Below are 15485 nucleotides of genomic sequence, written 5' to 3'. Positions count from 1 at the left end.
ATTGTGGTGAGGTTGTTTTGGTGGTGGTGGTGGTTGCGGTAATGGTGGTAGTAGTTCAGGCACAACAGTTCATACGGCGGGAGTACACACGGCGAGATAGGACAGGCGTTCGTTGCGGGATCGTTCCAGATTTGACAATTATCATCGGCATCATCGACCGACCGCAACACACAGCGCAGAAATACATGAGACACACACACACACACCAGGTACAGGTACAAACGGGGTACACCGATACACACAGGCACACCCACACACACATACAGCCGGCGTCCCCCAGAGAGGACCCGGACCCGCGGAATAAGGAATGTTTGGGATTGGGGTGTTGCGGACACATCGGGCAGAGAGAGAGAGAAAGAGAGAGAAAAAGAAAGACAGTAGGTGGTTGGTCGTTAGACGCTCGGCTCGGTAGCACCTAGTAGTACTAGAGGCAGGGCACAACCAGCCGTGGTCCTTTCAGTGGATTCGAACTATTTGAGCTCTAACGGAAATTGAGGCTAACGACAACCTTACATAGTTGTCCAGGTTGTCCGGCAAACCAGGTTTCCAATTCCAGAATGGAATTCTAAGTCCTTTCAAGTCCTTTTTTGTGGTTCACGGAGCTGTCATGGAGCCGAAGAACTGAACTGAAGAAACACCAAAAGGACCACGGTTGGTTCCACCTTCTCTGCCTTTCGAGGCGCCCGGGATCGCACAGTTACGCGACTACAGCACGTGCGGGGGGAGGTGTACTACCCATCCACCGCACATACAAACTCACACTCGTTCGGGTTCCCACACACACACACTTACCAACTCCGAAACCAGCGGGATTGATTTTCTTCTCGGACGAATGTCGGGCATGCTGTCGATATTGCTGTAGAACGTGTTATCTCCCAATCTGCGAAACGAGACAAAGGTGGCATTAGTGGACTGGGTGGATACTGGAGACTACCAGACCAGACTAGACTTGGGGTAGCTACTTACCCATTATTGCGCCCACTGTCAACCGTACCGTTACGCTTCTGCAGCAGAAAGGGACACATAAACGGGAGGCAATTAAAATGGAGCAACCGTGCGGTTGTGCCACGATCGGCTACGTATGTTGGTGTGATGTGAAGCAATCAAGTAACTACTAGTATGTAACGACACTACCACTGATTGCTTTGAGATGTTGGTTATTTTGGTTTTTTCTGTTGGCTGCTTAATGCATATAACGTAATAATGGCTTGTACGGGAGGCTGGTTACTTCGAATGCTTGCTTTAATGTGCCGTTTGTTTCGAAACATTCTGGTTTTTATGTTTTAACACATTACTTGTGTTCTACGAGAGTTATATGGAACGCTGATTAGCGCTAGCTAAAGAGAATATATGTTTAACGCATAGTAACGCATCCAAGGGGAAGTGAACTAGGGCTTACCTCACACGGAAACCCCGTTCCACGAGACTGTCCACGTGACAAGAGACAAGAGACATCGCAAACGCAAACCACCAAGAGCGCGCGCCCAAATGCCCAACAACAACCACTCAGAAACATCCCTCAGACATAGTAGAACCCGAAAATTAGTCCCTCGCGCACACACACACACACACACGCACGCATAAACAGTGATACAACACGCACTAGCTAGGTACACTGGTGTACACGCCGGTCGGGAAGGTCTGGATAAAGACGGAAACCTTTGGGGATACTTTAGGGCATAGTCTCGGACAGCACCCACACACCTGCCAACGTGGTGTAGGTGAGGTGTTTTGGCTTGGCTGCTCGATGATTATGTGTGATGTGCTCCTGTGACGACGTCCTCGCACGTGACGCGGACATCGCAAAGACATTGGGCACGGGAACATGGAACTTGTTTATCCAGGACCGGACTATCTCTTCGAATTCCCCGTGGGTGGGGGGGGTAGGTGTGTGTGGGTGTGGGTGTGTGTGTATGGATGCTTATAACTTAGTGAAACTTCTTCCTCCCTCCATCTCCTGCTCAATTTCCTCTTTCTCCAACTTTTCCTCCATCAACTTCTTCTCCAAGTTCTTCACCACCTTCGCTTCCCCACACGTAAAAGAGCTGCTGCTGCAACGGGTGCGTCATTTACCTCGGGCTCCTCGCTCTTGCCACTTACGTCCACCTTTTTGAACAGACCGGGTTCGTCGTCGAAAGACTCACCGACTTCGACCACTTTCTGTTTCTCTTCGATACGCTTCTCTTTCAGCGTTTTCAAGAGCTTCCACTTGCTGCCACCCTCACCATCTAATGGGGGAGACCGAGAGAGAGAGAGAGAGAGAGAGAGAGAGAGACAGCGTCAGACACACACATATAGAGGTCCGTCCGGTACGGCGCAGCGCTACCTACCTTCACTGCCTTGAGCGCGGAAGAGACTCTGCCGGCGTTGCTGCTGGCTGCCGTCGCCAGGCATTCCCGGCCCGCTTGGGTCCATCAGCCCAGCATCGGCGGCCAGGTCCTCCGGTACGCTCGGACACTGCGGAAAGCCGTCAGCCATCGCTCCTGGCTCCGGCTCGGTGAATTCCGATTCCAGTTCGCCAGCGAGTGCCTGGTCTAGTGATGCCGGGCTTCGCTGGTCACCGTCGGTCTCGAGCGGTTCACCGCCCACCAGCTCTGGGACCTCTTGCGGAGGTGACTGCACCGGAGGTCCACGGTGCTCTACGCTCCGAAAGGGCTGTTCGGGTTCGAAGGATGCGGCGGAGGCGACCTCAAAATTGTCCTCAGCGTCGCCACCGGAAAACCCTACCGGGTAGGGGAGGTTCCGTTATAGAGAGAGAATCGAGAGTCCAGAGTACTATACGAGTACCGCGCTGAGGCTCACCTGTTCCAGACGCCGGTGGCAGGGGTGACTCCAACTGCTGCTGGAGCTCCCGTGGACTCCCTGTGACCGGGGTGGGCGAAGACTGCATGAGACCCACGGGCTGCGGCTGCGGCTGCGTCTGGGGCTGTGGCTGCGGTTCCGTTGGCTCGTCGACCGAGGTCTTCGAGGAGTCGAGACTGAACGAGCTCTTCATCGACGCAAAGAATGACTTCGACTTGGCACCGAGCGTACTGTCGACGGTGGTGGCGCTGGTGGCGGTGGTGCTGGTGCTCTCGCTCGGCTGGACCAGGTTCTTGTTGACCTTGGTGAAGAAGCTGCCAAAGTTGGCGGTCGTCGACTGGAAGAAACCACCACCTTTCGGCTCCAGCGGCGGGTGCGTAGGTGGCTGCGTGCTGGCGGGCTGCGTGCTGGCTTGCTGCTTGGTCCCTATCACCGACCCGGTGAGGGCGGCCGCCTTCCCCAGTACCGAGCCGGCGATACTGGCCGCCGGTTGGCTCGGTGGCGGAACCGGAACGGGCTTCGCGTTCTTCTGTAGGTCCCGGGGTGGTTCGGGTGTCGCCTCGGCCGCTACCGGTTTGCTGTCGCCGAGCGCCGCCATGGTCGGGGCGGCCAGTAGCGGTGGTAGTGCCGGCAGCTTACCGACCGACGCCGACGTCGACGGTGGCGGTAGACTGTCGGCAAAGGCGCCGCTGTCCGACGCCTCGCTAATACCGGACGAGTTCATCGAGGTGTGCAGAGCGGAGGACGACGAGTCGGACGTGTCCGGCAGCTGGACCGAGCTGGCCGGAGTCGTCGTTGTGGTCGTCGTCGCCATGTCTGAGGGCAGACTGATCGAGGGCTGGGCCGAGCTCGTCAGCGCCGTCGGTGGGAACAGCGCGAAGCTGGTGCTGGTGTCGCTGGTGGTGTCACCCGCAAACCCCGAGTCGGTGATGTCGAGCGACGGGAAGAACGTGATGTCGCCCAGCGTCGGGAGGCTGGACTTGCGCGACAGACTGTCGTAGATGGCCTGCATCTCGGGCGAGTCCGTGATCGACGTCTGGCCCGGCAGCGGCTGGAACGTCGGGGGGCTCGTCGACGGCTCCGACGGCATGCTCGAGCGGCGGCTGATGATCGCCTGCAGGATCGCGGCCGTGTCGTTCGTGTCGGCCGCCACGACCGCCGCCACTACCGGCGGCGCTTTCAACTTCTCCGGGATGGCGGGACTCCGGACGAGAGTCGTTGTAGAGGGCGCCACCGTCGGTACCGGGTCGAGTTGGTCCGTCAGCTCCAGCTCCGACTCCCTGACTCCGTGACTCCGCCCGCCAGGGTACAGGGTGGTCGCCCCGGTTGTCAGACCAACCAGGTTGGTACAGGCGAACGTCATCGGGATGGTCGTTTTGGCGGCCGTGACGTCGGCCGCCGGTTCGCTGAGTTGGAGCGGAAGTTCCTCCACTCCAGCCGACTCGCCCAGATCTTCGGCCTTGCTGATGATGCTTTCCGCGTCGTTCCGCGGGAACGCCTGGTGCTGCATGGCGGGCGTTGCCTGTAGACCGAACGGCGAGAACTCCATCAGCTTCTCCGGCGAGCCGCCGCCGGCTCCCGGATCGTCGCCACCCGCGGGCTCGGCGCTCAGCCGGAAGTCACTCTCGGACGCACTGTCGTGGTGGATCGTGATGGTTCCGTTCGCCACCGTCAGCAGGTCGTCCTTGGTGAGCGTTGCCAGCCCGTCCCCGAGCAGGCCGTACTTGGCCGGCGATGACCGCGGACTTGCGGCCGCAGGGCGCGACGCGGTACGCCGCGCCACCAGCAGCAGCTCGGCCGTCTTGACGGACGGGTACACCGCGGCGTGCAGTTCCTCGTCCCCGAACGCCTCCAGCAGTTCGGAGCAGTTGCGCGCCATGAAACAGCGCACCCGGTCCATCTCCTCGCTGCTCAACGATGCCACGTCCTCTTCGCTCATGATTTTGTTGATCAGCTCCCGCATCCCCTCCTCGCTCGGTGGCGCCCGGTTGGAGCGCTTTGCCGTCGCCGCCGGTGACGGTGAGCTCCCGACGGCCTCCAGTAGCTCCAGCTGCTTGGCGTGGTTCAGGAACGAGGTGCGCAGCTGCTCCTCGATGATGGCAGCACTGTCCGCGGGTTCGATGTTGCTCAGTAGCCCGCGGCTCGCTTCGCCCGCCGTCAGGAACGGATTGGTCGAGGGCCGCCCGATGGCGGCCGGTGGTGGCTCGACGGCAGCCGCGGCGACGACCGCCGCGTTCGCTTCGGCCTCCAGGTGCGCCTGGATCAGCTTGGCGTACTGAGCCTGCAGCACCGCCGGCACGTTGCCGAAGTTGCGCTGTACCGCGGCCAGGTACTCACTGTCGTACGACTGCTGCTGTTGCTGCTGCTGCTGCTGGTGCTGCTCTAGCAGTGCATGGTTCTCTAGCTCACCGTACACGGCATGATGTCCGCCGCCTTGCTGGTGGTGGTGGTGGTGGTGCTGCTGTGACGCCGAGTGCAGCATCTGCATGGAGTTGTGCATCTGGAGCTGATGCTCGAACAGCAGCTCGTTGTGGTGGTGCTGGTGCTCCTGCTGCTGCAGCAGATATTCGTCCTGGAGCGCATCCTCCTGGAGCGGTATCTGGAGGCCACTGTGCAGCGCCTCGCTGATCCGGTCCCGGTACTCCAGGTCCTGGCGGAGCCGGGACTGCTCCTGCAGCGAAAACTCGTGGTGCTTCGCGTAGTCCGGTATCATGTCCAGATATGCCTTGCGGTTCTCCTCCATGAACTGGAGGTTTTGCACTATCCGTTGCTGTGATATGTTGAGCGACTGCAGCTTGAACACCTTCTCCGACATCTTCGTGTACTCCTCGTTCAACAGGTTCAGGGCGGCCCACGCAAACTTGAGCTCCGTGTCGAGCAGGTCGATGTTGGTCGCTATCTTGTCGGTGTAGTCGTTGATGATGAAGTCCTGGTGCAGGTGGTGCAGATCCTTCAGGCCCTGGTTGCTGTACACCTCCTTCGAGTGCTTGCTCCACAGGAACGCGGCCATCACCTCGTTCTCGTCCATGGTTCCGGCTGATGGTGACCGCCTCCGTGTCCGTGCGCCGTTCTTCGCCGCCGTACACCTCGTCTCGTCCAACTCACACACACACACACACACGCGCACTCGCACTAGCACGTTGGTTTCCTTTTCATTGTAGACTCTGGACGCTGGGGACAACTCCTATGACGCGCCGTTTGACGTCGACAAACACACACACACGATACGTTCGCCTACACGTTTTGGTCTGGTCTGGTCCCCCCGCAAAAGGTTCAATGGATTGCCGTTTAATTGATAGATATTGAGGCCGGACGCTGCGACGGTTCGGAGCGTGACTGGCGTAACACACACATCCACACAGACACACACAGAGACAGCAGAGGTTTGATAGATGTTCCAGAGCGCGGAGAGGGTTTGCAGTGATAGCGAGTGATTACGTGGGGAGCTCCGACCTTACCCCCGACCACCGACCGCAAAAGGGAGCGCCAATGGGACCTCCACGACTGCCAGAGCCTCTGCTCGCCGATGTCGGGACTCCGACGGGGGACGTGTGTCAAACGTCAAGACGTATCGCGCATCCCGACGGCACAGAGCACACAGCCTCACACCGTTTGATGAGGAGAGTTGATCGAAACTGCACCTGCACAGCTCTGAGTCTGCACCACACCACAGGCAACTTCAGCCCTGCCTGCCAGCGCTGCCGAGTTCGCCGTGGAAAACGCTCAAATCGGACCCCCGCAGGGGGGGGGGGAGGAATGGATCAATATCGCGCTGAAGCACACGGCGTGGTGCCGTCCATCCCCACCAGTGTCATAAAGCCCACGTTCAGTCCACGTCCAGGAGTTGCCTCCCCGTATCGGGTCGGGATGATTGAGGAATTTGGACGAAGGATTTTGGCGAAGGCACGCCAAACACGCCAAACGCCGCGGCGACGCTTGACGCTCACCTCAACTACTAGCCATTTTGCATTCTCTCTCACGCACTTTTTTTGGTCTCATTTTCGGCCCTATGTGCCCGCGCTCTCTCCTGGAGTAGTAGACTCGCCGTATAGACTCGTCCTCTCTGAGTCTGACCCTGCGAGCGAGCTTCCTGCTCACAAGAGGAGTGCAAGCTTCTCTTGCTCTCTTGCTTGCGCTCTCACGCTCTCGTATTGGTCGAAAGAGCTTGGCTGAAGAGCTTCAAACTACTCATCTTCGGTACTTCAGTATAGTTCATATATTTTCTAGTTCGTTTGTTCGTTTTTTTTTGCGAGGCTAGCCTCGACAGCCCCATTTTCACGCGCCGTGATGTGCGCTCGGACGCTCGGAAGGCCAGCCTTCAGGCAGTTCCGCCAACCGCACATCTCTTCAGCAGGCGTGGGGGGAGGGCGCTAAATTTAGGATGCCCTATTCTTCAACCCACAAGACACCGTGTTCCTACACTCTGGTTGTAGTCCCCCACGCCCCCTTCCCATCGCTCGTATGCAAATCACATGGGGGCGAACGGGCACCCGTCTGGATGTCTGGCGTACGGCCATGACGTTTCACAGACACACTGGCAGACGCACCAGATCTGGACGCCTATAGGAAGCCAGCTTCGGGGCCCCCGAAAGTCTCGGCGTCAAGATCCCGCCGATTGTCCGTCCGTCCGCCCAGTCTGACACACTGCACGAGACCTGTCAGGGTTCACACCCGGGGCCAGGATTTCCGGTGGACCTCGAAAATCTATACCACACATCCCAAGCACACATACATTGCTCTACACACACACACCCACACACGCACATCACAACGTCGCGCTCCACCGAGGGCGGCGCACTCCGAGTCCTAGTTTCTGTTTCCTGGGGGGTGGGGGGGGGGCTCCGGACGCGGTCCAAATCTTGGTCCTGCTGGTGCTCGGGTTCATACACCGTCACATCAATTATTAACCAGATCCATCGCAGCGCCAGCATCGATTCGCAGTTGGAAAAAGACGCCTCGAACGTCCCAATTCCCCTCCGCCCCGCACTTCCTCCGTCTTACGGCACAACGCTCGACACTGGACTTACGAGTGGGGGTCGGGTTTGGCAAGGGTTATCACACGCGCGTCTAAAGCGGATCTGCGGACGATGTTGCCCGTGTGTTGTGTTCGAGTACGAGTTCGAGCAAGAAACACACTCGTGGAGGACTACCCTTTGGACTACCCCGTGGACGACTACTGGTCGGGTGGTGAACGTACGCTACGCTGCGCGTGTGGACGCGTTCGCCGTCCCCCCCCCCCCCGCCTGTCGCTTCTATCCATCCGTCGCTGTCAGAAGGTCCCGAGCGGGATGGCAGACAAAAATCAATTTTTTCAACGCAAGCGCAACACATCAACAGGTCGGAGAGTCGGAGCGGAGCGAGTGAGTGAGTGAACGGCACCAACAACGCCAAACCGTTCGAACGAGAGCCCGCCGAGAGCGAGGTCTATAGATATCTAGATACTCCAGACCGGAGACCGGGGGGATACTGTGATCCACATCCAGTTCGTATCTATCCAGATCGCGCCCGTTATTGCCGTTAAACTGTGTGGTCTGTCAGCGTTTCTGTGACGGCTACCTAGCACACCCTGTATATCGCATTCGAAGTAACCTTGGCCTCGGCGTAACTACCAATCAGAGGAAAAAGGCTACCCTAAATCTAGAACTTGGAGTAGATATTGCCACCAAGACCAGGTCTGTCTGGCATACCCTGTATATCGCATTCGAAGTAACCTTGGCCTCGAAAAAGAAAACGACACTAGACACTAGCTGTGTCCGGGAGCTACTCACGTTTATGATCTGATCGTACGCCCACAGCCACTTGTCGCGGGCGTTGAAGTTGTCCCGCTTGCCCTGCTGTTGCTGCTGCGTGATGTCCTTCGATATGTCGGTGACGATGGGACCGGCCGCCGCCGGCAACGCCGCCGGCAACGCCGCCCCACTGGCGGCCCCACTGCCGATGGCAGACACGCTGATGTCACCTCCGGCACCGCCGCCGCCGCCCCCTCCGACGGTGGTGGCTCCACCGCCGAGCGCGTCCAGCTTGTCCACCTTCGCGTCATAGCCGTGCTCGAGCAGGGCGTTCGTGCTAGCCGAACTACCCCCCACTGTACCGCTCCCGACGGCACCGGCACCGGTGCTAGTGGGCGGCTGCTGCTGCTGCTGCTGCTGTTTGGCCGCGTTGGCCTGCTCCAACTCTTCCAGCTCCTCGTCGAAGCACTCCTCGCGCTCGTCGAAGAAGTGTAGCTGCTTCTTGGCGATACCACCGGCGCCACCACCGTCCGCCACCTTCGGTAGCTTCTTGGCCGTGGCGGCCGCCGTGTCCAGGTGATCCAGGTGGCCATCGCCGTACCCGCCGTCGTATGGACCGTCCGCATCCAGGTCACCGTACTTGGACCGCTCGTTGGCTCGGTGCTCGTACGAACTGCGCCGTGACTGCTCGTCGCGACTCTGGTCGGTCAGGAACGACTCATCGGTTAGATCGCCGTCTCCATCGCCGCCACCGCCACCACCGCCGTAGTACAGGGTGTCGATCACCCGGTCGGGGGATCGCCGAAGCTGCGGCTTCTTGTCCGGGCTTCGGGCCAGGTAGTGCGACTTGGCCGCCCCATTGGCGGCCGCCGACGGCTTGGTCGGCAGCAGCTTGGTCGTCGGTGTCGCCGCACCCGTCGTCGTCGTCGTCGTCGTCGCCGTGTCCGCCAGTGCGTTCGACACGACGCTCATCGCGTCATAGCCCTGGTACGCGTCGTACCCCTGCCGATTACTGCCGCCGCCGCTGCCGCTGGTGACGGCGGCTGCCCCGTAGTCCGTGGTTCGGCCGCTGCCCGAGACGGGCGTACTGCTGCGGCTGCTACGGCTCTTCAGCGCCGTCACACGATCGTTCATCAGCGTAGGTCGCTTGCCGCTTGACAGCGACTCACCGAAGCCGCCGGCCGCTTCATAGCCGCCGTGCTCCCGGTGCCCGTTGTGCAGGCCGCCGCTGCCGCCGCCGCCGGCGGCTGAAAACTCATCCCGGTGTACGCTGCCCATGGCGGCGCTGTTGCTGGTGGTCGGGTACTGCTGCGGTTTGTACGGGTAGCCGAGCGACTCGTGACTTCCGTGGCCCGTCCCTCCGCCACCGAACCGTGCCGAGCCGCCCTGAATCGTGGGCAGCTGCTTTTTGGTGGTGGTGGTGGTGGTGGCGGCGCCGCTCTTACCCAACCCGCCGACGCCATTCAGGAGGGCGGCGACGTGCGTGCTGCTTTTGTTGCTGTCCGCCGCCTGCTCGCTGTAGATCGGGTTGTGATTACAGTAGCCGCCCGTCCCGGCCGCCGGCAGATCGTTCGGGAGGCGGCGTACGCTCCCACCGTACGGCACCGACCCGTACCCGTCGTCGTTACGACCCCCCAGCCCCGTATCACCGTACTCGTCTTGCTCGTAGTAGCCGATGGCTGGCGGCTGACGCTGCTGCTGCTGCTGGTGCTGGTGCTGCTGCTGCGTGCCATCGTTGTACGGTGCTTCGGCCACCATCGAGAAGTTCCGGTACGCCGCGTTGACGTCCGCTGCGATAAAAGACATCGACTGGGATGATCTAGGGTGGTTAGCAATGGTCTGAATTTTCGGCAGTTTCTTGATCTTTCTACTCGACAGCGTGATCGATGAGGTCATGAAAAAGTCACTGTAGCAGTAGTCGTCCGCGTCGTCGTCGTTCACGTAGAACGCCGAGGTGGCGATAAAGTTCTCCTTGTTCTGGGACAGATCGCAAAAGTAGTTGATCGAGTTACCGAAAATGTTCGAGTTCAAGCGCTTCAGCCCGTCGTCGTCGATCGGACCGGAAATGCTCTTGCGCGCCTGTGCGCGTGGGCGAACGGGGTGAACGGGGGGGACCCGCGAAACCACCGACACCACCACCGAACCCCGGCCGTGCCCGCGACCCCACGCCAGGTGCGCCAGGTGCGCCAGGTGGTGGTGTTCGTATATGTTTTTTGGTTGGTTTAGTTTTTTTTTGTTTTTTTTTGTTTTTTGTTTTTGGAAAAGAGAGAGAGAGAGAGAGAGATACAATAAAGAGAGAGGTATTGGTAAAGTGTGGCGAGGGGCGGTGGGAGAGAGAAAAAATATCAAAACAACAGCATCAGGTTAGCACACACACAAAAAAACGGGGTTATTTTCACGTGCCATTTCACGGAGGTGCGGCGAAGGGAGAACGGAGAGCGGAGAGAGAGAGAGAGAGAGAGAGAGAGAGGCAGAGAGAGAAGAGAGGGGCAGAGAGAGAGAGAGAGAAAATGTTGGAAGGTGTTTGTAACAGCGCTGTGAACCACATAAGGTATCTGACATATCCGAAGCAACCGTGTCAACGGAAGAGAGAGAGAGGGAGGGAGAGACCAAGGGGCGGGGGTGGGATGCGTGGGAGGACGCACTTCTTTCGCACTGCCGGAGGAAGCACAAAAACCGGAGCACACTCGGAGCAGCCTGTTTAGCAGCCGCTGATCTGCTGCGCTGCTGAGTTGTACTGAGCAACTGAGCTGCTGAGCTGAACTGAGCTACTAGACTTAAGAGCTGCTGAGTTGAACTGCGCAAAACTGAGCTACTGAGCTGAATTGAGCTATACTGAGCTACTGAACTTCTGTGCTGCTGAGTTGAACTGAGCTAAACTGAGCTAAACTGAGCTAAACTGAGCTAAACTGAGCTAAACTGAGCTGCTGAGCTGCTGAGCTGAACTGAGCTACTGAGCTGCGCACGCGTGCTGAGCTTCTGTGGTGTGGGGAGGGAACGGAACGGTTATTGCTGATACGGTGTGTTGACAAGGGTGAAACAAGGTTGTGCCAGAAGCCATTGCCCGGGGATTGATGCTCCATCGGGGGTCCGACCAGGTCTAAAGCCATGCGCATTAACACGCGCGACACACGAGGACACCGACGACGACGACGACGAGGACGACTGGAAACGTAGACATCTTAGTGTGTACTGAAGTGTACAGTGTACAGTTGGTGGTGGTGGTGGTGATGGTGATGGTGATCTGGTGGAATGGTGGAATCTACGATGATAGCCGATAGGTCAGCCAACGATAGGACGGGTCAAGGGCCGAGATGAACGACGGAGCAGGGAAGCGATACGCCGTGCGCCGTGAAACGATCACTAGCTGTCAAAACACACACACGCACACACAGAGACACTACTACACGTACTACACCTACTAGTGCTACGATCACGGATCGGTAGTCTGGGTCAGGCGAACCGAGAGAGAAGGAGTGCGAAAGAGCGACAGACAGAGAGGGATGATGAGGGGGGGAGGAACCGGGGTTAGTAGGAGATATGAGACACACGGGGGTTATGCCGGACCGGATCGGGCGGGCGCGCGCGCGGTCGCTCACCATCAACGACAGGCGACGGCAAACGAATGACAGCCACGCCACGGCCACTTCATCTCGGAGTAGACTCGGAGTGGCCGGGTGTCCTGCTGTGTCCTGCACTCTAGCAGCGGGGTGCATCCTGTCGGACTGTGTGGCCCCCTCTCGGTGCGCTTAATGGTGCGCCGCCATGTCGACCACTTTAAGTGGTCGGAAGGCTGCTGCTTTGCGCTGAGTGACGCTGAGAGGACAGGACGCGCGTGTAAACCGAAACCGCAACCGGAAATGGATCGCGTGTACTACCACTAAACGAGCCACACACACTCTACTTAGCGACACAGCGGGACGCAGTACGCGGCAGTGAGGGGGCGCGTGAGGCGGCGGGGGTGGGGGGCGAGGGCGAGCGAACAAGCGATAGGGACGATAGAGCCAGCGAGAGAAGAAGAGAGAAAGAGAGAGAGCGAGAAAGATGGGGATTTTTTTGTACCGGAAAAAGGGCTGGAAGGATGGGCGAGTTGGGTCGGGTCGGGGGGTCGGGGAGGCTGATAGCTCACCTTCACGGACAGATCGATGTTGAAGTTGTCGATCAGCGGCGGCTGCGGTCCCGCCGACGGCGAGGTACCGCTTCCACCCTTCAGCTGGGATCGCTGCGCCGGAATCGGCAGCTTCCGGACGGTTGGCGAGGACTGGGCGAGCCGCAGGTCGGTGCTGCCACCGAACAGCGATCCGACGCCAGCCGCCCCCTTCGGCTGCGGCAGCTGGCGTTTGCTGCCATTCGTGGCGGCGGCGGTGGCGGCCCTCCCGGTCGGGTTCGGTAGCTTACGGCCGGTCCGGACGCCCCCGTTGGCCAGCTGGCCACCGTGGTTGGCGGGGAGCTCGGATGGCCCGGCACCCGGCAGGTACAGTGAGGCGGCGGCACTGCCGGACCGCGGGCTCCAGCCGTCGTCGCCGCCGTAGCCATAGCTGGAAGGACCCGGCTCGAACACCGCATCCCGGAGGCCGATTCCCATCCCCGGGCCCTGCTTGGTGGGGTCCCAGTAGCCGCCAGCAGCCGCCGCCGGATCGGTGACCGCCGCCTTCAGCCTGCCCACGGTCTCTCCGGACTGGGCCGGACTGCTGGTGCCGCTGGTGCCGCTCCCACCTCCCAGCTGCTGCTGATGGTGGTGATGGTGATTCATGTTCGCTTCGAAACCTTTCGGCAGCCGGTGGTTGGTCCGGTCGGTATGCACTTCGAGCCCCTGTCCCGTGTTCCAGTAGTACCCGTGGGTGAAGCCATCGTTCGTTGACGCCTTTCGCTCGTAGAAAGTATCGTCCATACCTGGGGGGGGCGCGCGTGTAAGAGAAAGGACACGGAACACACTCTCGGAATTGGTACTCTGGTAGTTGATTGGTGGCGGGTTGCTGCTGGTGGTGGTGACGGGCGGGCTAATTTGGGAGGCTAACGAGGGTCTCCGCAAGGGGGGCGGGAGAGTGCTATGTAGGGAACCATATAAGACCCCGTCCCGTCCGTAGATCCGGCCGTCAAAATGAGCCCGGCGATCCGCTGGGCCAGCTTTAATGATAATAATAACAATATTATTTGCCAAGATAAGGCAACCCCCGTCGCCCCGGGGCGGGCGCACATATGTTATGTAGCTGTCTATGTAGACCCGGACCAGGACACCACCGCGGCACCGACCATCGAATCGGCCCCGTCCCGCGTCCTCATTGTATCCGCGTTCTACCAACCAAATGTGTGCGCGTCGTCAGTGGGCGAGCAGTGCAATCGCAATATCTGCGCCCTGACAACACCTGAAGATACGGCGGCCGCCGCCTGTCTCCCCGGGCTCGCGCTTGGCTTGTGTCAAGTCCGAGCCCCGGTCCGGAGGCGGACAGAAAACGCGTCCACTGGCTGGCTGGCTGGCGGATTGCGGATTCGATTGATTGCGGAAAAGTGCGGCACAATGGCCGCGTATAAACAGCACACTCAACACACACACACACACACACACACTCCGGGTCCAGCTATCCCGGGGGGGAGCGTGGAGCCCTCTCCTGCAGGGCAAAAAGCAAAACGGCAAACGGCATCCGAAAACAATATATCGATTCGACGGGTTCCCACATATTCTGATTCACACACACCCGTACGCACACACACACACACAGGATGTTGTAGTTCGCGTGTGTGTTACCGTTTGGCCCCAAAGGATAAACTAAACCCCCCAGGATTTCGGGGCCCCAAGATTTCGGGACTTTCGGCTGGAGGAACACATTGGCCTGAGCCTACACCGTCCGTGGGTCGGAGCGTGCGAACGGTCGGAGGGGGGATGTTAAGCGGGGGGGTGGGCGATTGTTGGTTGAGGAACGAACGGGGCAACTTTTCACTTTCCCACCCTTCATTCGGCCCACACAATACGGCCCCGCAGTCTTAGCAGTTCGCTGCGGTTCGCCGCGACATCGTTTACGGTCCGTGTACGGTCCTCACACGGAGACTGCTGGCCGCTGCCGCTGCTGCTGTTGCTGCCGTTGCTGGTTGGGCTCCTGTTGGGCTGTTGGGGAAAGTCGACGGAACTCGCTCGTTTGCTCGTTGGCCGAAACTAATTGACGACACTCGGCTACTGGCGTAAAACATCGCAAACAAGCGCGTACGCTGCTGGCTGGTGACAGATCGACATTTTTACTGATTCCCCGTGGTGAGAGCGTTGGAACTGTTTTTCTCGCGCCACACTCTGCGCCTGCCCGGGGAAATCGGTGACGTTTTGGGGCTCTCCGACTCCGTTTTTTTTGTTGTTTTTCTTTCTTCCTTTTTCTTTTCGGTTTCGATTTCGGTTTCAGCTCGCACAGCTCGCGGTGTGTGTGGTGTGCCCCACCTTGTGCGACTGCTCGGACCGCGTCTGTTGGGGGGGGTCGAAAATCATCCGCGGACCTGCCTGTCTGCCTGCCAGGAGCCTGTAGCTTGTGTCAAGCTGGCATCTGGCTTGCTACACGGGAGCTCCGGAGAATGCGGACGGCGCGGCCGAGTTGCATCGGTACGTACGGGAAGGACGCTACTGCACCACCGCTGGGCACCCTTGTTATGACGTTGGGGACGGATTCGAACCCGTAAGGTTCTAAGCTCGTACTCGCCTCGCCGTTCGAACCAGCTTTTTGGCACAACGGCGGGTTTTGCTTCGACCGGAACGGCTTGTAGTAACGGTGGGAAGCCTTCAAAGCCTTTAAATACTGACCCGCCGAAGTACGCTTCAAGGCAAGGGGCAACGGAAATGGATTACTTCGCACTACCGCCACCGCCGGTACCGCCATCTAGGTGTCACTAGCGGCAACTGTCGATCGGGATGGTGATTTTGAAGTACCTCGCGCAGCCCGTTGGACCGACACCGTTAGAGAGGGGGCTGACGGC

At 59.4% G+C, this 15485-nt stretch overlaps 1 protein-coding gene across 1 annotated transcript in view; it reads right to left on the bottom strand.

The window, feature by feature from the left end:
* Positions 1 to 5830, bottom strand: part of LOC128269660 (phorbol ester/diacylglycerol-binding protein unc-13) — an 11339-nt gene extending 5509 nt beyond the window's left edge. The window contains exons 1-6 of the mRNA XM_053007047.1: positions 3084 to 5830; positions 2803 to 3050; positions 2331 to 2723; positions 2074 to 2228; positions 967 to 1004; positions 793 to 880 (exon numbers count right to left, since the gene is read on the bottom strand). Of these exons, the coding sequence (XP_052863007.1) occupies positions 793 to 880; positions 967 to 1004; positions 2074 to 2228; positions 2331 to 2723; positions 2803 to 3050; positions 3084 to 5830 (3669 nt within the window). The remainder of the gene's footprint in view (positions 1 to 792; positions 881 to 966; positions 1005 to 2073; positions 2229 to 2330; positions 2724 to 2802; positions 3051 to 3083) is intronic.
* Positions 5831 to 15485: the final 9655 nt, after the last annotated feature.

This window comes from Anopheles cruzii, chromosome X, assembly GCF_943734635.1.
Source record: "Anopheles cruzii chromosome X, idAnoCruzAS_RS32_06, whole genome shotgun sequence".
Classification (NCBI taxonomy): Eukaryota; Metazoa; Arthropoda; class Insecta; order Diptera; family Culicidae; genus Anopheles; species Anopheles cruzii.
The sequence above is the reverse complement of the archived record's forward strand: the minus strand, read 5'-3'. Positions and strand labels throughout refer to the sequence as shown.